Below are 25,119 nucleotides of genomic sequence, written 5' to 3'. Positions count from 1 at the left end.
GTGAATGCTCAATAACCATCGAAGCGCAGAGCTGCCGAACCGCCCAGCCCGCACGACACTGAAATCTGCGCGCAGCCTAAGGTATGTTGGAACGCATCACACTCGTGCACAAGCCGCATACAGTGAACGATCGAAGATCAGTGAGGTTTCCTCACCAGCCCATCACCCAAGTAAAACCAATGAATAGCCTGCACAAGGAACCGGCGCGCACAATAGTTGCGTTCTAGCATAGATTGTAGGAACAAGCGTTGTTCCCACCCATTTTTCTGGACGATCAGGGGAAATTAAGTGGCGCCACACTCATGTGCGCAGTTTACACCCCGAAATCTACGTTTTCCATCAGCCTTCCACATTAGGTCAATTTCGTGATATTCTGCCTTTAAGTTAGTGTACTTGTCTTCCAAGACAAGTCTGGTACCAATGTATCGACTCCATTGTGATGAAGGTGGGAAGATTGAAAACTATCGCTGCACCTGTTCTGGATCTATTATTTACTCCTCGTTCACATTTGGTAGTTTAAAGTAACTGCTAAAGAAGTAGGTATGGATGACCTTGAGAAATGCTGGAAAAGAAATAGGAAAGAAATGTTGCCAACTACACGGAGAGTGCTGGTGTATATTCATCAAGTAACCAGATAACGCAAGAAGAAAGTTGACGAAAAACAAAAACGTGCCGATTGCCATGTATCAAAAATTCCACGTTCACTTGTCAGGTTTGTTAATTTTAAATTCATTATCGTTATCTTTGCGGCAAATTTGGTCTAGAAAAATCCATTAAAAATTAGGATTCGTAATTGGATTCAAAATTGGTAATCCAACCATATCATTGGCACAATAGGCCGTCATCTTTGAGAAAGAATACTTTCACGATGACAAATACTAAAATTGTTTTTCATGGCACCACAATTCTTCTGGAAGTTGCAGATTTATACTATAGTATCTGAAAAGCAGCATGACCTCTATTAACTGTGTTCTTGATTGCGTGCAAACGCAAATGTGCGATGTCCGGTCTTGAACTAGGAAAAATACTGCTGTAAGGACAGTTAATAAAGACTTCTAAAGTGCAAATTAGCCAGTAATCCCGAAACAAGTAATTCGTGTTTGGCGAATGGGATTTTGTTTCCAAGCCTCGGAGTATTTTTATGCCAGGGACCATCAAAAAGCTGAGGTGATTATTTGGGAGGATTCTGAGCCTGGGGTGTGCGGACCAAGTTTAAGCGGCGATATAAAGTACAATACATAAATGACCAAAGAGTTCAACAAAAACAAGGTGCGGTTGACTCTGTGTGCTGGAACCAACGCTTCGCGATTCTCTGGTGCTTCGGATTGGTTGCCGCTTTTACACATAGGGACGCAAGCAATTTCTGTTTAAGTCAATAGTCCCTTTGCTGAAGTGGAAGAAAAGGATTAGATGTACTAGCAGTGTAACTTTTCTAAAGTGCAGAAAGAGCGAAGCTTTAACAAACATAAAGTCTATCGGTTTCTGGATTTCATCCTCACTGCCATAGGTGCGATACGGAGGAGGTGGACTCTCTTCAGGCGAAGGGAGCCTAGCTCATGGGGTGCAGCTCAAGTGATGAGGAGGAACTGTACAAAAGTGGAGTGGGTTCATTCGCAAACCGTCCAAAAGTGAAGGGGATTGGAGCACCGGCTCCCAGTATGGCATCTATGTTCACTGTTAAAGATGAGAGGCAGAAACATAATGCTAGAATGGGACCAATCAGAAGAGGAATCTAAAGGTCAACTGGCGTTTCAGTGGAATGTTTTTCTATCAGTAAAACAACGTGCGGCACAGTGCTTTAATGGGAAAGCAAAGAGCAGAGCCAACTGAACGACAGATATCATTGAAGGAAAATGGAGGACGTGAACCATTCGTATACAAAACGTATGTGCATCCATCTCCATATTCTGTTTTTAAGCGATAGTAATTTCTGAAATTTCAAAAATATTGGGATATAGAGTGATAAATTTGTCCTCATTTGGCTTCCATTCGGCAAAAATGAATAAACTGAAACTCACAACAAAGTAGTATGATGAACGAATCCATTGGATTTATAGAATTTAATCGCAGGAGTGTTAGTAGAAAGCACATGCAGGAAGACCGCTTTCGGGTAGGGAGGGTTGTCAACAACCTGTAAACTTGAGATGCGGATTTAGTGGCTCAAATTAAAGTGTCAACCCACGTACTGAATCTAATAAATGTCGCAGAAGGCGTGAAGCAAGACCTAATCTTCGGTAAGGATGAGCGACAGCCAAACTTAGCATGTAAACAACATGAGCACCGGTATCAGCAACTATATCGCGATCCTATAACATAAAACCGTTATGACTTTGATGAAAGTATCTTGAAACCATGAACTGGCATGAGATCTGTGACAGAAGAAAGTGTAATCAGAAAATCTATAACTAGATATGTATAATTAAATATAAATGGGTATACACAATTGTCTGCATTCAAAATGTCTACAGTCGGGTCAAAATGACATGAGGCACGGAGCAATTTCGCAATTTGCTGCACTCGAAGCGGCATAGCTGGAGCTCAGCTGCTTACATAACTGCACCGTGTTTCATTTCGTTTTGACTTTGTGACCTACTATAGATCACTGAAAGAAGTATCAGTTAGAGATTAGCTGTAGTTTTTGACTGGACAGAGATCAAGAAGAGCTAGAAAAGCAAACAAAACCTGATATTCTGGTGAAGATTGATCATTACTTTATTACCATTTTACTGCAACAGACAATTTACGAGCAATGAAAATTTGCTACAATTGATTCACCTCTGGATTACAATGCAAAATAGTTTTTGTTTCTGCTACCATCATTGCAGCCAACTCTTCCTCATCGAACAAACCTACGCTAATCAGAGCACCAGAAACAACTTCCTCGAACCTATAATAGTCTAGAATAAACAGTTACCAACTTTAAAATTTCAGAACGGCGTACCAACACTCCGGATATTGAATTGGGAAAGAAGCAGCACATAGAGATTTTATCGCAGGTACATCTGCCGGTGTAAGTGAACGTAGAACAAGGGAGTGAACGATTGCCCTAGCATCCCTTAGCAGCAAGTCTTTCTCACCGTCAGATGGTATGGGCATTCTAATATGATGGCTTGTTCGTAGCAACATAGTATCCATTACAAACAAATCCGCAACATATATCACCCACGCTAATGACTTCGCAAGAAGAGGAGAACAAACGAACAGTTACCTTCGCTCAGACCTGAAATATAAAACATAATGCCCCAAGAAAAACAGCAACATCAGGGATGAAGACCTAACAATATTTAGCAGCCATGTTATCAAAATGGAAAAGAATCACAAGTCGCCAAGCAGATTTAACAGCAGAAAAATTTTAAAAAATAATATTTAATTCAGTGTAAAATGCGGCATGATAAAAAAATGCGCATGTTTCAAGCACGCGAATGGTTTCACAAACCAAAACAGATTGCCATCAACGTTAGTACGTAACACCTCATCCATCAAACATTTGGACCAGTACTTACCATGTCTTTGTGATGGTGCCACTTCAGGACCGTCATTAAAAATCGAAAGCCAAAAAAACACGCCTAAGAAATGCCTGGAACGTTCTTGAGCTCAGGTATTAAAACTCAAACGAAAATTACTGAAAAACAATTAAGTAGATGCTGAAATATAAGAGGACATCAATACCTCGTCATCATACTTAAGAATGAACCCGATTTAAAAAAAAAAATCTGTATGCAATGACAACAAACAATGGTCAACACGACATTTTCATCCAGCACGAACATATAAAGCTGATTAAAAATCAAATAACGAATAAAACTTTTAAAAAATACACTAAAAATGCAAAACTATCTATGGCAACTGAGAGCATGGCCATACTAAACTCTGTCTACGTCCTTCTATTAAAGAAAACTGGAGCGCATAAATACGCTGCATCGTCCAAGTTCTTTGCTGAAAAAAAGCACATAGAATTGTGCTGCGATAAATGATGCGAAATCAAACTTGCGTACTGAATTCCAACCAGCTTTTGAGAATTCGCCGCATTTCTGCTTCAGAATTACCGGTATTGCTTATACGACGGATGAATAAATGCTGAATCAGGTGATAACTAATGTCTACAAAAAGCAATAAATAGGAAGAAAAAAACAAACGAAATGAAGTTGTCGAGCAGTAAGCGAGCCGATGTTCGCGCCAACAACTTTGTCTAGCTGACGCATCGCCTTGCACCTTTGTTGAAAACGACGACGAATACCAGGGAATGGATACATGGAATGAATAGCTGATAAAGCTATCTGAAAAAAAAAACTAAATCGAGATTAGTTCAACGATTCCAAAGATTTTTCTTAATGAGTGCAACTTTTTGCTTCATTTAAGAAGAATTCTGCGGCAAATTCAATATGTCCAGAATGCATACGTGAGGCTGAAATTTATGACGAATCTAGATATATGCCCTTGATTTTGTATTTATTCATAGATTTAGACATGAAATCAAAGACAGCCAAGGTCGAAGCCAAAGCCTCCTGCACTTGCTATACTGTACATGTACTGTACGTATGAAGATTTTATAGTAGGAAACCGATTAATCAATTCTTTCTATATAGTCACCAATTTTACTCACCAATACGTCACCTCTTAATTCTTCCACGTTTGGTAAGCGAAGGCCTTCCACTGATGCTGGCTGCAAAGGAATACGATCATTAGACAACAAAGATATAGGCATCCGAAAAAGAATATTTTGGCGACAGGAGAGCCTTAGCAGCAATTCGATTTAAACTAGGACAGACTCATGCTGACTCTACAGAGTATTCTTCGAAAACTTCAAGAAACACATGAGAACTGATATAAGAAGAAAGGAGCTTAGAAATTTTCCGAAAGATTTTATCATTTAAAAATATGTGTTCTCTTCTTATTAAGTTCTGTTAAGTTGTAGTTGTAGTCATTTTTTATTTTCTACATATGTAATTTGACTCCTTGGACCTACTTCTTAAATTTTATCATCAACTTCTCAGATCGCACACCGCATGTTCCACGCTCTGCCCCCCTTAGCTATCGCCCTCACCTAATAATGCTTCCGCGATCAGCACTGAAATGTATGCATATTTGCTGCAGTTACATTACAGAAAATATGGAAATACAGCAACATGCTTATGACAACGTTGCTTCAGCGCAGTGACTGGAGAGTATGTACTGAAACAGAGATGTGCACTGAAAACTTTCGGGGAAAATACTGAGGTCTTCATCCACATAACCAGGAGTCTTACCAGCACCATCTGAATTCGTGGCCTACAATGACTCGTTTAATTTACAAAGAGCTTTGGAAGACGGGTAGCGTTGATCCTCTTCATGTAGGTTGAAGAGGAAATCTTAAGCAGTTGCGTTTCTGCACTACGACAGGTGCGGTCCAGTTCGTTTCAAGGTTCAGAGTAGTGGCGGTCAACGTATGTCTAGGAATCGCGTGTATGCACATACTGTTCCCGTCGAACGTGTTGTGTGGAGCAGACACGTTATCTCCTCGGTGAAGTAGGAAAGTTCAACGTCATTGAGACCTTCGTGCCACTCAAAAATTTCCCGTGAGGAAAGCCTTTATCACTGAACGCTGATTTTACCATTTTGCAAGTTTATCTGGCTCAATCAATCAGATAGTCTAAGAACGGGTTCCTGAGCACCGCCGACACCAAATCAATCGCAGTTCAAATCGACTTCCAAAGGATTAGCTTATTTTCGTAAATTGATGTCTTTGGTAGAAAGGGCCCAAATCTGCCGTTCAACGGTTCACTCGAAGGAGTAATGTTAGGAAACGGACACTTACATTCCCCACGATTCCAAGGAGAAACGCCGAATTTGTCATTGACCGCGCCACATCTATTTGAAAGAATTCTTTCCTTTGAACATCACTCCAGAAATGACGTGTAAGAACAAGACGAGGAAAAAATATGCTGAAAACAATAAATAAAACATTAGATAGATGTTCTCTAGAATTTAAACTGCGCATTCATCAGTCTTGCTTCCGTGAGACAGTACAAGATGAAATTGGTGGTGTTCCAATCTAGAAGCTCTCATGCAAAATCATGAGCGAATGAGGGATTGTATGTGCAACGTTTTTTTAAAGACGTTTTTGCGCCATTTCCACTACCATGTGTGCAAGAAAAGCAGTTCTACATATCATGCAGATCAATGTTACGGTAAACTGTCGCGATGACCACAGAAAAAAAGACTGACGTAACACGACCTTATTGCTTATTCAAAAAATGTACTAGTTAAAAAACACAAGGATATTAAATGAATCAAACGAACTACTCAGATGAAGAAAAAAACACATAAGTACAAAGAGAACAACTAAAAATGAAAGGGAACATAAGCCACTTGTGAATTCACTAGTGAAAAACGACAGTTCCCGAGGAGCTGCTGCAAGTTATTAGTATTTCGATCATACGTACATAGCAAAGCCAACCACATAAAATCCAAAGGGCAAAGGGATGAGCACAGCTGTTACAGCAACCCTTGGAAGTTCGATAGGCATCTGAAACCACCACTACCCACTATACGGATAACACTTAAGAAATTGGTTCAAAACTTACCTCGCAATGCCTAAACAACTCTAACTTCCACCTCACCTACGATCACTAAAAACTAGAAATGGGTAAGAACAAAACACGAAAAAAAAAGACCTTTCTAAGCATCATTCTGAGAAACACAGTATCAGCCAAAAGTGTTTTGTAGGAATCTCACCAACTTACAGATAAGTTGTAGAAGAGCCTCAAGACCAAGATCTGTAGCATATTACAGTGCGCATATATATATATATATATATATATATATATATATATATATATATATATATATATATATATATATAATCATGCTATATCGGGCTTATTCTGTCACAAGTGTGTGTCACTGTCACTGTCACGAAATTCCAAAAAGGGAGGAAGACGATGGAGTGGAGTGTAACTGCTCCCTCGGCGCCAGAAAGCTATGAAAGGGCCATACAGCGTCGAACTGGTGCGCCAGCGTTAGGAAGCTATAAAATGAGGTGTGACGGATCCCATGGCGTCGCATTGGTGCGCAGCGTGACGATAGTACCGTGCAGTAACTCCAAGCGAATTTGTGAAAAAAGGAAATGAGACGAAACATGTGTTGCGTCTCACCTCTATGTAGTGTAGCTCCCCACGTCTATTTCTGTGCATGTTTCTTATCTTTATCAGTATCAGATGATGCTCAAGTCACTTGATGTTAGCACATCATTTTGTGCTAATGATTGCGGTAAAATAGGAGGAAAATCCACACTTCGAATAATGTGTTCAAATTGTTGCGGAATCGAATGAACATATGTGTAAAATCAAGTTTGAGTACTTTCCAAATGTGATACTGCTGCATTTAAAAACCACGAATCTTCCCATCAGTGCTTAAATTAAAAACTAAAAAAAAAAAACACTAAGAGAGCGTTTTTAAACAATACAAGTTTAACTCTAGAGAAAATGCCATTTTTTATTGATAAGTGAAGCCGAGCGAACAGCACAAGAAGACTGAAGTCCAGATTTAGCGGGACGTTGAGCCGGTATATATATATATATATATATATATATATATATATATAAAACGAATCTGTTGAGAAGGTATATATATATATATATATATATATATATATATATATATATATATATATATACCTTCTCAACAGATTCGTTTTTTTGGAAACGGTCAAAAATTTTTTTTAAAAAAGTTGTTCTATGTGTTCAAGTTGGGTGCAAAGAAGGAAAAGTCGTTTTCCGTAATGTTTATACAAGAACCGTTATCAGAATTTCTCAAAGTTTCGGAGGAGTAAAAAGTTGTCACGAAGATTTAAAGGCATCATCCGACGAATCTGCCGTGGATTTCCGGAAGGCAAAGACAATACAGGAGCGTAGAGTGAAAAACCGGGTGGGATCTCGCTCATCTCTCCCTGCATCACTGTAAATAGACGGCTTCGGAATGTGGTTCGTTACGACGTCCTCTTTTGCTACGCGCCACCCTTCCCGCGCCTGCAAATCGTGCAGTAAAATGAATTGCCCATCGGGTCGTCCGAACGAATGGATTTTCGACGAATCGCAGGCAGGGGCGGAGCGCAAGGGTGGTGCGCTGCAATGGAGGACGTCGTAAAGAACCGCATTCCGAAGCCGTCTGTTTGCAGCCTTACAGAGAAAGATGAGCGAGATTCCACCCGTTTTTGCAATCTATGCCCCCGTATAGTCTTTGGCCCTCGGAAATCCATACCACGTCAGATTCGTGTGGTGATGCCTTTAAAGAGGTGGGCGAAAAAAGAAACCTACCGCAATAATTGATATCGAGATCCTTGGAGAAATTCATAGCAAGTCACCATTAAAGCAGTAAATGTTTAGGAGAGTCTATGTTTATGTTGTTGTTACCTATGTCAAGATTTCCGTGTGTTTTCCAGGACTACGCAACATCGTTCATGTGCTGGCAAACTATTTGGTAGAAGACTAAGAAAGAGTGAAGAACAGGATGACCTGAGTAGTATTTGCAAAAACTGCGCTTGCATTCAACCAAGAAACTGCATACAGCATAGCTGAAATTTGATATCTAACTTAAAAAAAAGAAAATTTGAATATAGTGTTGATTGGGCGTAGGTTCGTTCAATGGCACTGCAGCTTTTGCAAATCTTACACAACTCACCTTGTTTTTTTTTTTGCGAAAGCCAACGGTGTTCTGCAGAGTTTTCTACCAAACAGTCCACCAACACATAAACGATTAGTAAAACTGACTGATTGACTAAATGCGGATTGCTATAAGCTTGCATGATACGCAGCTTATCATGATCATCATGCTATATAATAACGGGCCTAGTCTGTCACGTGTGTGTGTCGGTGTGTCGATGTGTGTGTGTGTCGATGTGTGAAACGAAATTCGAAAAAAAGGGTGCGACGGGTCCACCTTGCGCCGGATTGGTGCGCCGGCGTCAGAAAGATATAGAGTGGGGTGAGACAGGCCCCACTCCGTCGGATTGGTGCGAAGGCGCCAGATGGTCATAGAATAGGGTGAGACGGGTCCCACTCCGTGGGATTGGTGCAAAAGCGCCAGATAGTTATAGAATAGGGTGAGACGGGTTCCGCGGCGTCGGATTGGTGCGAAGGTGCCAGAAAACTATAAAATTGGGTGAGACAGGAGACAGGTCCAACTCCGTCGTATTGGTGCGAAGGCACCAGATAGTTATAGAATGGGGCGAGAAGGCGACTGGCGTCGGATTGGTGCGCCGTCACTAGATAGCTACAAAGTAGGGTGAGACGGGTCCAGTGGCATCGAAATGGTGAGCAATAACTTCATGTGCATGTCGCAAAAGGTAAATGGGACGTTGCAGCCGTTTCATAGCCGAGGCCACTGGGCGCGTTGCTTTTCACGTTTATGACTCCTTCGAGCATCTAACTCCTTGCACGTTCGCCTGAGGTTGGTAACATGCATTCTTCAAAAAGTGGTAACAATCATGCAAACGGCTGCTTGAATAGTAGCCAACAGTTTACATGATCTGACGAGGAACGTTGTCTTTATCAGTAGGATGATGTCTTTCACGTCATTTTATGGCAAAACATCATTCTGTGATAACTGCTGGGGAAAATCAAGAGAAAACCCATAATTCGAGTAATACTTTCAAGTTGTGTCTATGTTATATTGGTATCGAAGTGTTTGAAGCTAAAATTTGAATATTATCAAAATGTAGAACTAACGTGTTTAGAAAGAAAACTATGAAACCTTTCGTCTTTATTCATAGTAAAAAAAAAGGAAGAAAAAAAACGTTAAATTCTGTTTCTGATTTTGAATCAGAAAAAAAAATCTGATTTTACAGAAAATATCAATACCATCAAATTGATTAATTGGTCAGTGAAGGGGAGAGAAGCGAACACCACAGAAACTCTGAAGTCCGGCTTTAGCCGGACGTTCAGGCTGATCAATTCAATACGTTTCTTTGCTTGACCACCTCTACAAATCTCCGCGAGTACTTTTAACTTGTCAAAACTTTGACAAGTTTTCATAACAGTACAGTGGATGAAGATAATAGCAGAAAACAATTTGTTTTCTTTTTTGCACCTGAAAAACGGTACTAATAATTAGCTCTTGCAGACTGCAGACTGCGTTTGGGATAACTCTTATACTTCTTTTTACCTGTGAAATAAAGAAATTTGTCAAGAAAGATTTGTAAAACTTTAATTCGGAAAATTTATAAAATGTGACAAAAAAGCAACAAGAGAAGGTAAAGGTAACGTATCCATTCCAAAAACTGAGAAACTGTTGAGCTTTTGTATGCACTATTTTAAATAAATATAAATAACATAAACATAACAAAGCTAAAACTAAAAACGCAGATTTTCTCCCTGGAACTTTCGCCTTTTCAAACAGAATTGAATTTCATGAGTCAATTTCTACTATACGCACTTGATATAAATAATAAAAGAATGAAGTATCGGGTGTTGAGCAATCCGCTTGTGATGCGCCAACGCGTTCAATTCAGAATCTTTCGAGGTTCGAGGAGCCATCGACCGACAGTGCAGTCGTAGCGGAACATTCTACCAATTGCGGTACACCCCCCGCTGTAGCAGATTTAACCAAAAAGTGGAAAATCGGAGCAAAAGCTGGAAGAGAAAAATGCTAGTCTTTTGTCTGACACTGCACACATTTATATCTATAAATGAATTATATTATAACACAATGAACCTGTGTGTAAAATATAATTCTTATGTATACAGTACAGTTCTCTGCGGAATAACCGACCTCGATCAAACTTTATCCGCGAACACCATGGTACATAATGCAAACTGCGAATAATTTTTCTTATGAAATTATTGATCCTTTCGTCAATTATATCGATATTGTTGGTTCAATCGTAGTTCTGCAGTTTACGGTTCATGAGTTTTTATTTACTTCTTTGGTACTGCATTCCTGTACATGCCGGTTACAAGGTCCTCTCATAGACTAACTATAGATTGAGAGGTTCAAACCAATAATAGGTGTGGCAATCGCTTTGGACAAAATTTTCAATCTGAGCAGCGCCGCAAGCTGTGGCGCAATAAGCTCCGCCGACATTTTTAAAATATTATCGCGAAATTGAGAAAATCGATACATTCTTGGGAAATAACCGGCAAAACCGGCTATTGGTTTCACCGGAACTACCGGAAAAATAGGGCGCATTTATTTACGAAAAAAGGTCAGTATCTGAAGTGTGGGTGAAGAAGAGAATTTGGGGCAGTTTTCCCTAAGACTGTCAAAATTAAGCAACTAGACACTGAGGTGGTTTGAACTTGACTCTCTAAATTCCTTTTCAGGGAAGCTTCGGTCGTACCTGAGAAACCCTTTCTACAAAATAATTTTGGCCGAAACTGTTAATAAAGTAATGCATTGTAAAAGTGCAATAATGTTTTTAAACCTTGTGGTGGAACTTCAAAGCATAGTTTCTTCAAATTCAAGAATCATTTTACAAGAATCAATTCTGAGCTGAATGGTAGGCAAGGATCAGCACCTTCGAAGTATAGGAGAAAAAAGAAAAAAAAACTGCACAAATGCGAGATCATGCAGCAGAAACGAGCACAATTTAAATCAACGACACAATGATCAACTTACAGTAGTAATATGAGGATATCACCAGGACCCGGAATTTGGAGCACAACGACCAGCGCGATCATTTTTGCCAATTCGCCTCCGCTCTAGGACTTTTTAGATAACAAAGGAGGCAAAAAGGCATCGAATGTGAAGATTATTAATGATTTTTTTGTCTTCATGGTACTCTATTGTGACAATTACTCTCGACACGAAAAAAGGGACGAATCCTCACGTCGTCTATAATATAGCTGCTAAATCCACTATATTCAAAGCCACTTGTCATTTTTTTCCAAGAATTGCTACAAATAAATGTGACTGCACTAGTCTCCTGAAAAACCGACAAGTTACAAGTGTGCTGTGTTAGTGGTGTTGAGTCGCGGTGACTCTGTGTTAGGTCCTCGCTGGACGAAGATATGGGACTGGCGGTGATCTTTCGGTCATTCAACATGTCTAAGTCAATACGCGCGTCTGGTGAGGACGTAACGCGTCACGGTAACACGACACGATCGTGTATACATACCCACCCTTACATATAGTAGAATCAAAATGACATGAATCAATTGCATAAGCGGTTGCGTTCGAAGCGGTGCGATGGAGCGCAGCGGTTGGGATCGAGTGAGTGCCCTTGATACCACTGTTCACTGCTGCAGTTCGCGATGGTCCCACCTCGATTCCAACCGCCGTCTTCACCGCGCCGCTTCGAGCGCAACGGCTTACGCAACTGCATCGTCCTTCATGTCATTTTGACCCGACCAAATATGAATATCTATATATATACAAATTATATATACATAAATATACACGTTATGAAATGATAGGTAAGATATATATATACATATATCTTACCTATCATTTCATAACGTGAACCTATAGGAATGTGAACTTCCACCCTGAGAAGGGATTAAATTGATCCCCACTAAGTAAGGATATTCAGACAGTTAAGGACTAGGGGGATTTAGTTCGTACTATGTAAATGCATCTTACCGTAGATATTCTTGTTGGCTTTCACATTTAAAGAGCGGACTGAATTTGTTTCCTGCTCGCTCAGAATCAGAAAAGAGTGAAATTTTTGAAGTGCGACTAGAAAAGTGGGCTTATGAGTCCTTTTTAGTATGATTCACGTAGGAAGCACATTCACTTCAGCGCTTATCAGTTAGTTCAAGAAGATTCTGCATCAAGTTTTTCAACTAGCGTTCAAATTGAAGTTTCTAATATCTAGAATACCTTTACTTTTCAATGCAGGTTCTGTCGCTTTTTTTCCCAATGAAATGTTGTATAGAAAAGGCGCCGCAAACCTTCTCTCTAGGAAACAGAACAGAAAAACTAATGTTCAAACTTTTCCACACGGGAGAGTGAAGAGATGGGGCTGACTCCACCATCTTTCGTTCCTTGTATTTCGAAAGAATCATGCCTATTTAAGCGGCCATTACTCCCACAAATACTCAAAACATAACTTTTCCAAACAGATATTATATGTTAATGAAGAGAGTCTAAAACAATAACGTACTTCAACTTACATGAAGACATTATTTGACAGCATTTTAAACATACCAGAAAACCAGAAAAAAGGAATGTTTCCAGTCAAATTCTCGGTTTTGTTTAAACAAAAATTGCAGCTCTCCATTCATTAGGCTTCATAACTGAGCAACTCATCTTAAATCAATATTTATTACATTACATGTCAACGTAATAATGCTCACTACATTAGAATTTTGCTAAATTAGGCCTCATCTAGCTTTCTGAAAGGCACGAGCCGTACCAATCACTGCTCTTTACGTGGTACACAACAATGAAATGGGTCTTGCGAGACCTGTCTTGTCTGATCATCTTGATACCTACAGAAGACTGGTCTTATGACCTACTAAAGTGACTGTCATCAGAGCTTATTCAACGCTTCACGGACTACAATATAGCTGAATACCAGTCCTATAACTTTCCTGCAAGCTATGAGATATGAGACGACAAAACACTTTTGGCAGATACTGTAAAAATAATGTATATGTGGTTGGTATGAATGTATGTATGGTTGACACGTGCCCATGTGTTAATGTATGTACGTAGCTAGGTAAGCAGGTGATTAGGTCGATATGTGTGCGTAGGTAGATGAACGAATGAATGAACGAACGAATGAATGAATGGAACGAGTTATGAGTCGTCGAATCTATTCTGACGATGAACAGAAAGTGAGAGAGGGCTTCCATAAGAATGAATGCGGTGTTACACTCCTAACAGCACCTACGCATTCGAGTAACAATTATAGCTAAAGATACTAACAGACTGCTGAATAATTATCCAAATCTGCATTTTTTTATTTCAAAAATCCACAGCAAAAAGAATATTAAATGAGTACACGATGTCAATGAGCGTTACCATACGCACCTGTACTAAGACTTCTAATTCGGCCATGCTCAAGTCTGCAAGTGTTTTTACCTTCGATGAAAGTTCACGCTTTATTCGAAGATAAGTTTTGATGTCCGAGAAACACCACCGCGAGCCTAAACAAAAGAGTTGCTGCCAACCATTCAATCAACAAATAATTTTCATCCTCATCTTTTACTACTAGGAAGATTAGAGACAATATCGTTAACTTTATAATAACTTTCAAAGCAGTTCTCTGTAGGCCGCTAAGCAAACTAGTAGTTAGCATCGAACAGTGTGAAAAGATGATGTTGAAATTGATTGCTTGGCAACAGTTCAATATCTTCGGTTTCGCAGCAATAGTCGCATGAGAGTTTTCAAGGTGGCTTCATTTACAAATAATACGGGAACTGCTGAATAAGATAATGGCATGCGTCTCTTTTGTTCTTTATTTTACCTTACTAGCAATCAAAAGTGCAACCTAGTGAATAACTTTTGAAATAGTAAAGTAATCACGTATTCAGATTGCGTTCTTCCCTATCCGCTTCGGTATCCGCACCTCTGGTGATAGTCCAGGCCAATTTTATAGTGTTCAATTGCTTTGAGACCAAAACACTTCCCAACTCTAACGAAACACCAATAATTCGTGTCCTACCAATTATTTTTGACACACGATTGGCCATGTAGATACAAATTAAGGCGGGAATAATGCCACAGTCAAAAGTGAGGCGGTATTTGGAAGAGTTAAGAAGAGCGCCGCGTAACGCTTTATATCTGAAAGACTTCTGTCCGAAGTTATTTCATTCCATTTGGAGTTAGAGGCAATTCGTTGAAATTGGGGAGTCATGCACTGAACTACCTACAACTGACTAAACTGAGAATGCACTGATCATCATGCAGCGAAATTTGAATGCAAAGGAAATCATTGACTGGGTAGAAGTGAAATGCACAGTTAATTACCAAGAGAACCAGAAAGCTGTGTGATACAGAGCTGACATAGAGCTGAACCGTACGTGGGTATCGGTCCAGTTGATGAGCAAGGAGTGCGAAATGCGGGCGAATGAACTGCGAAAAAGCTTAAACCAAAGATTAAGAAACTACTACGAATGACAACCGCATTTAGTAATGTGCTGCCTGACTTTTCTGATTCCAGAAAAGTCAGGCAGCACATTACTAAATGCTGATGCTATAGATGAAACAAATTAGGATAAGAAACAGAACTTGCGACTATTCTAGCTACTTCTGTATATTACAAGATTTTGTCGGAACTGTAATTTTAGCAAGAAAAACTAGAAATGTAACACTTCAACCTACCATCTACGACCATTCTATGAAGAGTATGCACTTTTGGCCACTGAGCAATAAATTTGTCGTATCGATCGGAAAACGACCCAGGTTTTGAAGGACTTGTTGGGGGAGGGCCAGAGGATGTCATCCTGAAACCTACTAGAGATGGCCTTGTTTAAAGGCATCACTCCACGAATCTGAGGTGGTGCAGATTTCAGGTGGAGTATTCGTATACGGGATGGGAGACTACGGAGAGGGAGGTGATTCCGTCCATTTCTTGCTCATTGCCGTAAAAAACGGCCCGGAAGATGCGGCGCCGCACAAGACTGGCGCGCTCCAATCGAACCTCTTGTACAAAATGGTGCGCCAAAACGAATGAAGCCGTATCTTCCGGGCCGTTTTTTACGGCAATTAGGAAGAAATAGATGGAATCACTCCCCTCTCCGTAGTCTCCCATCCTGTATACGAATACTCCACCTGAAATCTGAACCACCTCAGATTCGTGGGGTGATGCCTTTAAACCGTCAAGAGATCACTGAAAAGTTCGTTAGAATTCGAACGAACCTCAGGTGCGGAAAAGAAGCCGAGATATGAAGTAGTCCCAGATCCCTGGACCAAAAATCTTTACAGCTTGAGAACATACGCTGATCGAGGAAGCGACGAGTAAGCATTTTATTATCTTATAGCAACTCCTTAATGAAAGTTCAAGAAAACAATGACAATGAGGAGTACAATATGTTTGTCTTGGCAGCAGTATCGAGTTGGAAAAACACAAACGTTATGCATTCGGTGAACGTGATATCCCAAAATTTATTTAAGAATAAGAATGGAACAAATTTGTGAAACATGTAGAACGACTAGCATATGAAAAAAGTGGAAATACTGACTTAGCTATACGTATGATCAAAACAAATTAGGTTGGACCGTACAAGTGCTAGAGGTGAGAATTGTACTTCCAAAGTTTCACTGACAAGCGAAACGTAATCCTACATAGTTTTTCGAGAGCTTAGAAATAACCACCAAATTGTACAATAGTATAGAAAGAATTGCCTAGTAGGCAAACTCTCGTTTTACCTCTTCGTTGTTTACTTTCTTCTCTGACTACATGACATCTTACAACATGAAAACCGATAGAATTCTAAAAAGGCACAAAATTTCGCAAAAATCACATCGTTGCGTTGACAAGAGTGGGAACACCGTACAGACGTAGAGATTACATCAATGGCACTTCTAATAAAAATCAAGTGTGGCAGGAACTGGCAAGGATATAATGCGCATCACAATGACAAGTAAGTAATTGAGGACTAATGTAGAGGCAAAATAGACGTAAATTACATCTGGATAAATCTTCAACATGCAATCCATAAAGCCAATTACACAGGAAAGTATGAAATCAAAGCCGTGTAACCTGAGAGCAACCATCACCAAGCTGGTCTGTTCCTTCTAAAACAGCGATCTCGCTTGCAGATACCGACGGTTCGCCATGCAGACGACAGAGTACTGGTTTAGATCCTTTTCCAAGAAATTTCCGGCAGACATTAAGCGACTTTGATATACTGCGACAAACAGATAACCAGCGAGCCCTTCGAAGATCCGTTGAGAGGGAACCAGCAGAACCTGCGGAAAAAAATTACAAAATTAGTTACAGATGGAAGTCACGGTGAAAGACACAGGCAAGTACTAACAGAGATAAATAGAAGGAAAACGAAATACGAACACATAAATATGGAAGAAAACGCTATTTTTCCTCCATTTCTCCAATTTTGTAGGAAGAGGGGTACGGAGTTGGCGAAAAAGTATATCACGACCATTCTATAAACGGACCTTAAATTTTGTGTTTTCTTACAGCAGATGACCCCACAGCGGCTAGTTTTTCTCTAATTGAAATGATCAAACAGTTCACAAAGAAATTATGAGAATTTTCGAATCTGCTGCAATCTACAGAATAGTAAAAACATAGAAAATGTAATTGGATGTCCTGGAAAATTCGTCCTCAAATCTTTCTATCTTTTACTCCCATTGTTAAATTAACAGTTGGTGAAATCTGGCGATATCAGGTAAACTGTACTAATAGCTCTACTGTTGTATAGGCAACCGAACAAGGCTACTGATTTATTTTTTGTCTGTGTTTGTGTTGTATCGAACCTCCTGCATTTTGCGAAGTTTCTGAAGATTTGCAGAGCAAAGAAGAGGCTTTACTCGGTCTTCCATGTCTTTTGCTCACAGGTCTTTTCTTATTTCTATTACAAAGAGCTATTCTCATAAGTCGTATTTGTTCCGATAAATTAGAAAGTGTATCAAAGCAGCAAGTAACTTCCATTTAAGAGGCAGATTTGTCCATTACATAATCTAAAATAGGAGGCAGACTAAAGAATCTAAAAGAGAGATCACAGGAGCAAAAGCGATGCATTTCATCAAAGCGAGAAGAAAGGTCAATTTTTCCATATTCTTATATTAAAAGATCTTTGATTGTTGTGCACATTCAAAGAACTGGAGAGTACCTCTGACTAGGAGACACTGCGCATTGCCAAAAGTGCTTGTGAAAAAAAAGTGATGAAAACAAACCATTCAGTATAGATGCTTCCTCCATATCAATTTGCTCAAGGAGAATGTACTTTTCTGCCAAAATGTATTGTAGCTGCAACGATCTCACCGAAAGAGCAAGAATCCTTGCGATGTCCTTAACAAACAGGAAATGAGTGGTGTCTTTCTTGAGTAACCTTTATTGTTAAGACGATATCCAGAACACCATAAACGGTTCTTATGCCCATGAGTTTCCCATGGGATTCTATGAGAGAGCAAACACGAGGCGAAAATAACGAAACTCTAATAGAAAGTTCTAATACCAACATAATCTGGAGCTGAACCAATGTGCTATGATTTTCGGGATCTACTCAATACTGATTATTTCGGGATGAAGGAATAAGCAAATTACCGCCATAGAGGGAAATGTGTAGGTTTTAATATGTCATACTTTGATTAATAGAGATATGTTTGAGCTCGGTTATAGCGAATAAAAATTCAATGTTCAGAACTGCAGCTACGCCAACCTGGTAGACGAGCACAAGATGTAAGTTCAGCTGTGAAGACATCAACTCTATAAGCCCCTTATGCGATTCCGTAAGGACGGGAATACCATTAACAGCCACAACAACGTCACCTAAAGTATGAATGATATATATATATATATATGTTTATATATGTATGTATATGTATATATATAGTAGTGCTAAAACGACATGAAGCACGTACGCAATTGCGCACTCTGCTTCTCTCTATGTGCTTCGGTGGAGCATAGCGGCTAGGAGCATGGTGAAACCCTTGCTGGCATCACCCCTCACTGCAATTTGCGGCGGTCCCACCTCGGTTCCAACTGCTGCTTCCACCGCGCCGTTAGCGAGCGCGTACGCAAATGAACCGCAACTATACTCGTGATTCATGTCGTTTTGATCCGACTGTAGATCCATCAATACCTTTTTGTACACCTCCATCCGCAGCTATACTGCTCTCACGCACATAATCGATGTAAGTTATACGCTCTCTTATTCCAGAAGCCCCTCGCTTGAATACATATGTCTGAAACACTGCATATTCTCTTAAACATGTAGTTCCAAATATTTAGAAGCATATAGTCACCTAGAGACAGCATCCAACCTTAGAATTTTTCCTAAAACCTTTGCGAGAATGGAATTTTGAAGATGCGTAGAGCGTAGAAGTATTGCACACATAGTCCATAAAAACGCCGAAAGCTCTCGTTTCAAAGTCTCGAAAGGCGGAGGAATGCGGGACTTCGCTCATACACGGTTGTGTGCCGCACTCTATTGGGTTTGCTCTGGTGCAAATTAATGAGTTGGCTGTAAAAGGCGGCTGTATAAACTGTCCACACTGTTCATAGTGACTGACTCTTTGTAAAGAAACTTGCACAAAGAAGTTGGAAAAGAGGAAATTAGAGGATGCTCGTGATATTCTATCGAGTCATACTTCTAATGAGCAAAAGTGTGTCAGAATGTTAAAAGAACAAAAGTGAAGTTGGACTCTGTCCTTGAGCTTACAGAAGTCTGCGAGGCGCCCAATTACAGCACAGATAGCAATCCGTGAAATTGTGACATGTAGCAGAACTTGGTGTCGTGGCCTTTTTATACGATAACTTAATTAGGTAGTAAAGTATATTAATGATTAAGCGGAACCTATTAATCCTTAAGCGGAATGAACAGAAAGCTGAAAAGAGAGAAAAGAACGGTTAACGGGCACATGCTCTCTAAGGATCGTGTTACATAATCTAGCGCTTCAACTTTTCTTTTTGTGTATTATTTCTATGTCAATGTTACGAGCATTTTGTTCCTATCAAAGCATTCGGTGAATTTTTTCTTTCATCTCTACAGCCCATTGTTCGATTCCTTCATTGGGAGAGTTTCGAACCTACTAAACAAATTGTGTTAAATAAAATATTGAAATATTACGGAGCGATTGAACTTGTCTCACTAACTCTGACTAGAGGGACCAGAAAGAGGTTATTAGTGTGGATGCGATAGTCGGAGCTGGTGCTCTGACCCCTTCCAATTTTGGACGGTTGGTGAAAGGATCTCCTCACTTCTGTACGGTTGGCGAAAAGATCCCTTCACTTTTGAACAGTTAGTAAAGAGAACTTTGCTTGAGCAGCACTCCATGAGCTCGATTCCCTTCACCTGAGGAGTATCCGGCTCCTTCCTATTGCATCTATGATTATTAGCATCGTTCTTTCAACAAATGCAACGCTATGTAACTTGAATCAATTTACGTTCGGAAGCAGTACATCTCGAGCTTCCCCACAACTAATATTCCGCATATCATAACTTGCTCCCATCAAATATTGATGCAGTGTGAAACATCTGGTACTTTTTATAATTTAATCGTACCAACTTGACTTCAAGTAATGAATGATAGATCTAAATCTAAATCTACTAGCAAATCCGGTTATAACATGGAACACATGTTATAACCGGGCTTATCAAAGCTATCTAACAACGTTCAGTGGCGTTGAACGAAGCTAGGAGAAAAAAGACAAGGGAAGTAGCGCCTCGCAGACCTGTGCTTTAGTGGACAACTGCTATGAGAGGAAAAAAGTACTACTTAGCATATCAGCATAACATTCTACAGTACAACTCACACCTGGAGTGCAAACCCGAATGGCTCATTTAAACTGCTTCTTGATAACAATGCAGTTCTTTGAGTATTGACAGGAGCAGTACATAACTCTGATTGAAGATGGGAGATATGTACACCAGCGGTGTCCGATGAATTCTGAAGAGGGCCAGTCTGAAAAAAGAAAGACTTTTTCTATAACTTATTTCTATTCCTTTGAGATTCGAAAAAGATTGGCTTCTATCTTTACACACACTTGAAATGACAAACGTACTTCTTAGACAGCGATTGTTAGAAAAATGAGAAATTTTTAAGTTTACCCTATATAACTGCACTTGTTCCCATGTAAGCATTAAACAGATTTCGAGGATTTGAAAATATTTTCTATTTTTTCCATTAGCTCAGAAATCCACTGTCGTGTGAATCGAACGCGATGTAAGACCTTCCTCATCACACAAAGTTCGACTTGTTAGGATGCCAAAATGAGTGTTCACTTTCAATACCACTTCTTAAGTTCATCGTAAGCTAAAATAGAGGATACTTGGAAGAAAAACATAGAAATTCGGTTGGCCACTACAATCGCGTAGATATTTTGATCGACCTTCTGCCCCTGACCGAGAGACAACAACTCGAGCATGAATGGGCCACTACAAACGAGTTGCATTAGGCTTCAACCAAAAATGTTGTGCCAAAAGTAATCGAAACATTTACACAACTAATTGAAAGCTGTCAACTCACTTCAGTTCTCTGATTTTGATGTTTACTAGGAATGCATTTCCAATTATTCAGACTTACTGCTCATCAATAAATTCTCCTATTCATCAATAAAGACCTGTCTCTTTTTTTGGTGAGTAGTTTTTTTTTTCACCGTCAGTGGTGGCTGCAAAACATTTCTCAGAAAACAATGTGGGAAAAAAGGAAACGAAATCAATCTTTAGTCCATGCCATACATTCTGCCCACGTGGGTGGGGAAATGAAATAAGAAATATTGAGAAGTAGAAATAAAAACATACGCTATTGCCAGTAGAAACATCATGAGTGTCAGCGGATGTGTAACAGCAGTTTCTGAATGGATCACCGTCTTCTGTACATTCGCATCCAGTATGACCACCAGAAAAACGCAGCACCACATCAGATCGCTCCATAGTTGGCCATAATTTTGGACTCTCATGAAAACTTAACAATGACAGAACAAATACATTGTAACTCTAACTCTGGGAGGGATATGTTTGTAAATGCGCACAAATAAAATTAATAAGTGTATTTCCCAACTCCCAGTTTAAGCTTCTCACACTGAAACTGTGCCCAATCAAGTATTTAAAATAATGCAGCAGTCTATCTCTATGACTACGGGAAGTTCTCGCTCCCAGCAATGACAGATAGATGAGAGCCGCTATTAAAAGTATGGGTCAAAAAATAGAAACTGGAATAAAAAGAGAATCCTCCAATACTTTGAAAGACATTCTTAAATTGCAACGATGAGAAGATATGAAGGGATTGAATTATTGTTGGTTTTAAAATTGTAATCCCTTTTGATGGAAACTAGTCGCGCATCATACTAATGCGAAGAAAGGTTAATGCGATTTCGCCGGCAGCTTGCCTATGTGACCTCAATGCACCCACAGAAATTTACGCACACCTTTCGCTGCACTACACGCGGTCTCTTCCCAACCTATCCAGTTGAATGTCGGTTTGGCGATAAGTGACAGCTCATACATGACATGTAGTCATTGTTTGATTCAGTTTTTTTTTCAGTGGCAATTTCCACGGATCAACACGCAACACGAAATTGTGCAGTGAAATCAAAAAAACTATCGACTTTGTGCGATGTCGAGTGGACGAGCATGGGGAAAATATAGTTGGGGAAGGCACTCAGTATTTTATTTATTTTTCGATACTTACTTTTTTTCTCCTGGTCACTTGAGTTTACATGTCATAGTTCCTCTAAGACTAATGCTTAGGCGTTAGGGCTGCGGTTGTCCCCCTCCTCCCCTGCATTTTACCCACAGATATGTACAAAGCCGGCTCTTAACTTACGCTATCGGTGCCGAGCTCAAGAACGATTGCAGAGTTAAGTGAGTACACTGCTATACAAAAATAGACGGTAGATCCCCTGAAAGAATATCCTAAAGCGACAAAAGAGAAGCAGCATGACTTGGACTTTTTTCCACCGTACTACGGATTTATGACAGATGCGAGTTTCTTCGGACCGAAGCGCATCCATCTCCACCTATGGGCTAAGACTTGTGGTTGCGTGGGTACCAATTGAGAAGTGGCAAGAAAGTAAAAGTAGACAATACCCGCTAGAATACTCGTGAATATAAATCTTCAAAAAGTTTTCATTCATGGTATAGTGTAGAAAAGCTGAGAAGTTTTTCAAGTGGTTGTTTATTCAATAGAGCAAGTGGTTTTTCTATATCTGCTTGCAACTATGGTTGATGAGGTTCGTGCTGGCGGGCGAAGTTAAGGAAGGATGCTGCCGCGTCTTTAATACCGACACGCAACATGGATATATCTAAGTCCTAACTGAACTGTATCTTACTTTGGGAAATGATAGTCACCCCAATGAAAGCGGAGAGGACGCCATCATAGACAGAACGTGTCTACGTGTCAAAGCTAGTGTACAAAGATGTCCACTGAAAGTGGTGGTAGCTCTGAAAAATATGTAGTCTGCTATGAATGTGTTCATGTGGGAAAGCTCGACTCGTCTCCAATGCACACTCTTTCTCTATATAACACTCACTTCTTCCCTCCTTTCTGCTACACTCGAAGACAACACACTCACCAAGTTGAACACTTTCGAAGCCGATTATAAATATCTGGACCCTCACTAAACTACTGTCGGACCAAAACGACCCGCAGTGCTCCGAACGCTGCCGCTTGCGCACTTGCGCCGAGCTTCATGTCGTTTTGACCTGACTATATATTATTTCACAGGACAACCTCGATACGCATCACCAGTCAATTACACTGAGAAGTAAATATTTCTTGCTTTCAGTGTACAATCGAGTCAAAACATGACTACTGACACTTGCGTAAGCTGCTGCGCGCTCGAAGCGGTACGGTGGAGACAGTGGTTGGAATCGAGGTGGGACCGTGGCGGACTGCAAAAATGGGTGGCGATAGCGAGGATCCCTACACGGCCTAACCGCTATGCTCTACTGCACCGCTTTGAGCGCAGCCGCTTGCGCAACTGTCCGTGCTTCACGTCGTTTTGAACCAACTATATGCTGCGATTTTTCCGTACCAGAACAATCATAGCATACCTAGGTTCCACATAGGCTCACTTATGGGATGTAGTCACATACCCATACAAGAAATAGTTTCGATTTCAATCGTAGCCGACGTACGCAGACCGAGAAGTGAGCGCAAGAAGAGTATCACCATCGATAAATATATAAACGGTATACGTTTCGCATTGTAGCATGCGCACAACGAGCACAAATCATGAAGTTGAGAAAACATAGACAGTTCATTAAGCGAAAGTGGACATACATGCATCGCAACCATGTATGCGATAGTCGGAGCCGGTGTTCCGACTCCTTCACTTTTGGACGGCTGGCGAGGTGATATCACTTTCACTGCACTCCATGAGCTAGACTCTCTTCAGCTGAGGATGGCCTCATCGCACCTATGATCGCAACCAAATCTCTTAGTCAGAGAGAAGTGGTGGTAAAATGTGCTGGAAAATGGGAAAACCCCAAGTGTCTGGAGCTGATACATTGTGCAACCCCTTTGTGTAGAAGGTTCAGTATTAAACCACATCTTACGTGGTAACTCGTTCGAAAGAGTATCCTTGGGATGGTGAACATAGCGAACCCATAGATCCTTAGTAAGCGTCAACATCAAATCGACAAGCATCTAAGCAATGATCGTTGCGTTTAGCTTGACTAAGGTGAATAAGACCAATAACTCATTTAGGATACTAAGACTTAAAGGCATCACCCCACGAATCTGAGGTGGTACGGGTTTCAGGTGGGTTATGCCTGTACGGGATCGTAGATTATGGGGAAGAGAGTGATTCCGCTCATCTCTTCCTAGTCGCCGTAAAAAACGGACCGGAAAATGAGGCTTCGAGCGTTTCGGGCCGTTTTTACGGCGATTAAGAAGAGATGGACAAAATCACCCTATCCCCTACAATCTACGACCCCGTGGTGGCATAACCCACCTGAAACCCGTACCACCTCAGATTCGTGGGTGATGTCTCTAAGACTGAGAACGGGTTAATAAGTGAGTGCTAACAATGTGAAAGGTATGTCACGCAACTTTACAATATCACCGAAAACTATCCAGTAATTAAAAAAAACGAATCAACTAATAAATTAACCGCAATTATTACGAGTACGGAACCCTCTGAGTATAAATTATCGGAGATAGGCTACTTTTTTCGAAGAAGGTCCTCTACTCAAAGTTGGAGCCGGTAGTGTTGGAGTGGGGCAGTGGGGGCCGAAAATGCGCATGCAAATGCGAGAAGAGCCCTAAGGAACAACGTCCAATACATAACGATTTGGATTGATGACAAACACATAATATCGGCACCAGTTCACAAAAAGTAAAGGTATTAAAAGATGCAACTGCATTTCGTCGAATATGTGAGTTAGTAAAATATTTATAAGTTTCTTATTTGCACGAAAATAGAGTGACATAAACCCGTGATAAAATAGTGAAGCTCCGTAATGAAAAAAAAAACAAAAAGTACTTCGCTATGAGTAATATCTAGATGTCAAAATATACCAGACACAAACTGTAGTAGTACTTCCCAACATTTTAGTGTAATACAGA

General features: G+C 40.2%; 2 protein-coding genes across 7 annotated transcripts; both read right to left on the bottom strand.

Annotated features, from left to right (window-relative positions):
• Positions 1 to 1,770: 1,770 nt before the first annotated feature.
• RB195_006536 (uncharacterized protein) lies at positions 1,771 to 3,135 on the bottom strand (the record flags this gene model as incomplete). 2 transcript variants are annotated; one of them, XM_064179683.1, is made up of 6 exons in its annotated part: positions 1,771 to 1,930; positions 2,019 to 2,131; positions 2,187 to 2,306; positions 2,776 to 2,887; positions 2,942 to 3,002; positions 3,078 to 3,096. In XM_064179683.1, the coding sequence occupies 6 exons, from the start codon at positions 3,094 to 3,096 to the stop codon at positions 1,771 to 1,773; spliced, it is 585 nt and encodes a 194-aa protein (XP_064036619.1). The 2 variants fall into 2 exon arrangements, with proteins under 2 accessions (XP_064036619.1, XP_013307795.2); XM_013452341.2 differs by having other exon boundaries at positions 2,942 to 3,135.
• A 739-nt stretch (positions 3,136 to 3,874) lies between these two features.
• Positions 3,875 to 24,198, bottom strand: RB195_006535 (uncharacterized protein; the record flags this gene model as incomplete). 5 transcript variants are annotated; one of them, XM_064179682.1, is made up of 16 exons in its annotated part: positions 3,875 to 3,936; positions 3,996 to 4,077; positions 4,137 to 4,277; positions 4,604 to 4,663; positions 5,795 to 5,921; positions 6,423 to 6,505; positions 6,564 to 6,599; positions 13,951 to 14,066; positions 15,244 to 15,365; positions 15,781 to 15,825; positions 16,692 to 16,833; positions 17,782 to 17,896; positions 18,267 to 18,376; positions 18,690 to 18,792; positions 20,365 to 20,511; positions 21,351 to 21,482. In XM_064179682.1, the coding sequence occupies 16 exons, from the start codon at positions 21,480 to 21,482 to the stop codon at positions 3,875 to 3,877; spliced, it is 1,623 nt and encodes a 540-aa protein (XP_064036615.1). The 5 variants fall into 5 exon arrangements, with proteins under 5 accessions (XP_064036615.1, XP_064036617.1, XP_064036616.1 ...); XM_064179681.1 differs by lacking the exon at positions 6,564 to 6,599 and adding an exon at positions 18,871 to 19,048 and having other exon boundaries at positions 20,378 to 20,511; XM_064179680.1 differs by lacking the exon at positions 6,564 to 6,599.
• Between the last annotated feature and the right edge of the window lie 921 nt (positions 24,199 to 25,119).

The sequence above is a fragment of the Necator americanus genome, chromosome I (genome assembly GCF_031761385.1).
Source record: "Necator americanus strain Aroian chromosome I, whole genome shotgun sequence".
Lineage (NCBI taxonomy): Eukaryota > Metazoa > Nematoda > Chromadorea > Rhabditida > Ancylostomatidae > Necator > Necator americanus.
Note: the sequence above shows the minus strand (reverse complement) of the source record. Positions and strands in the feature narration are given on the sequence as shown.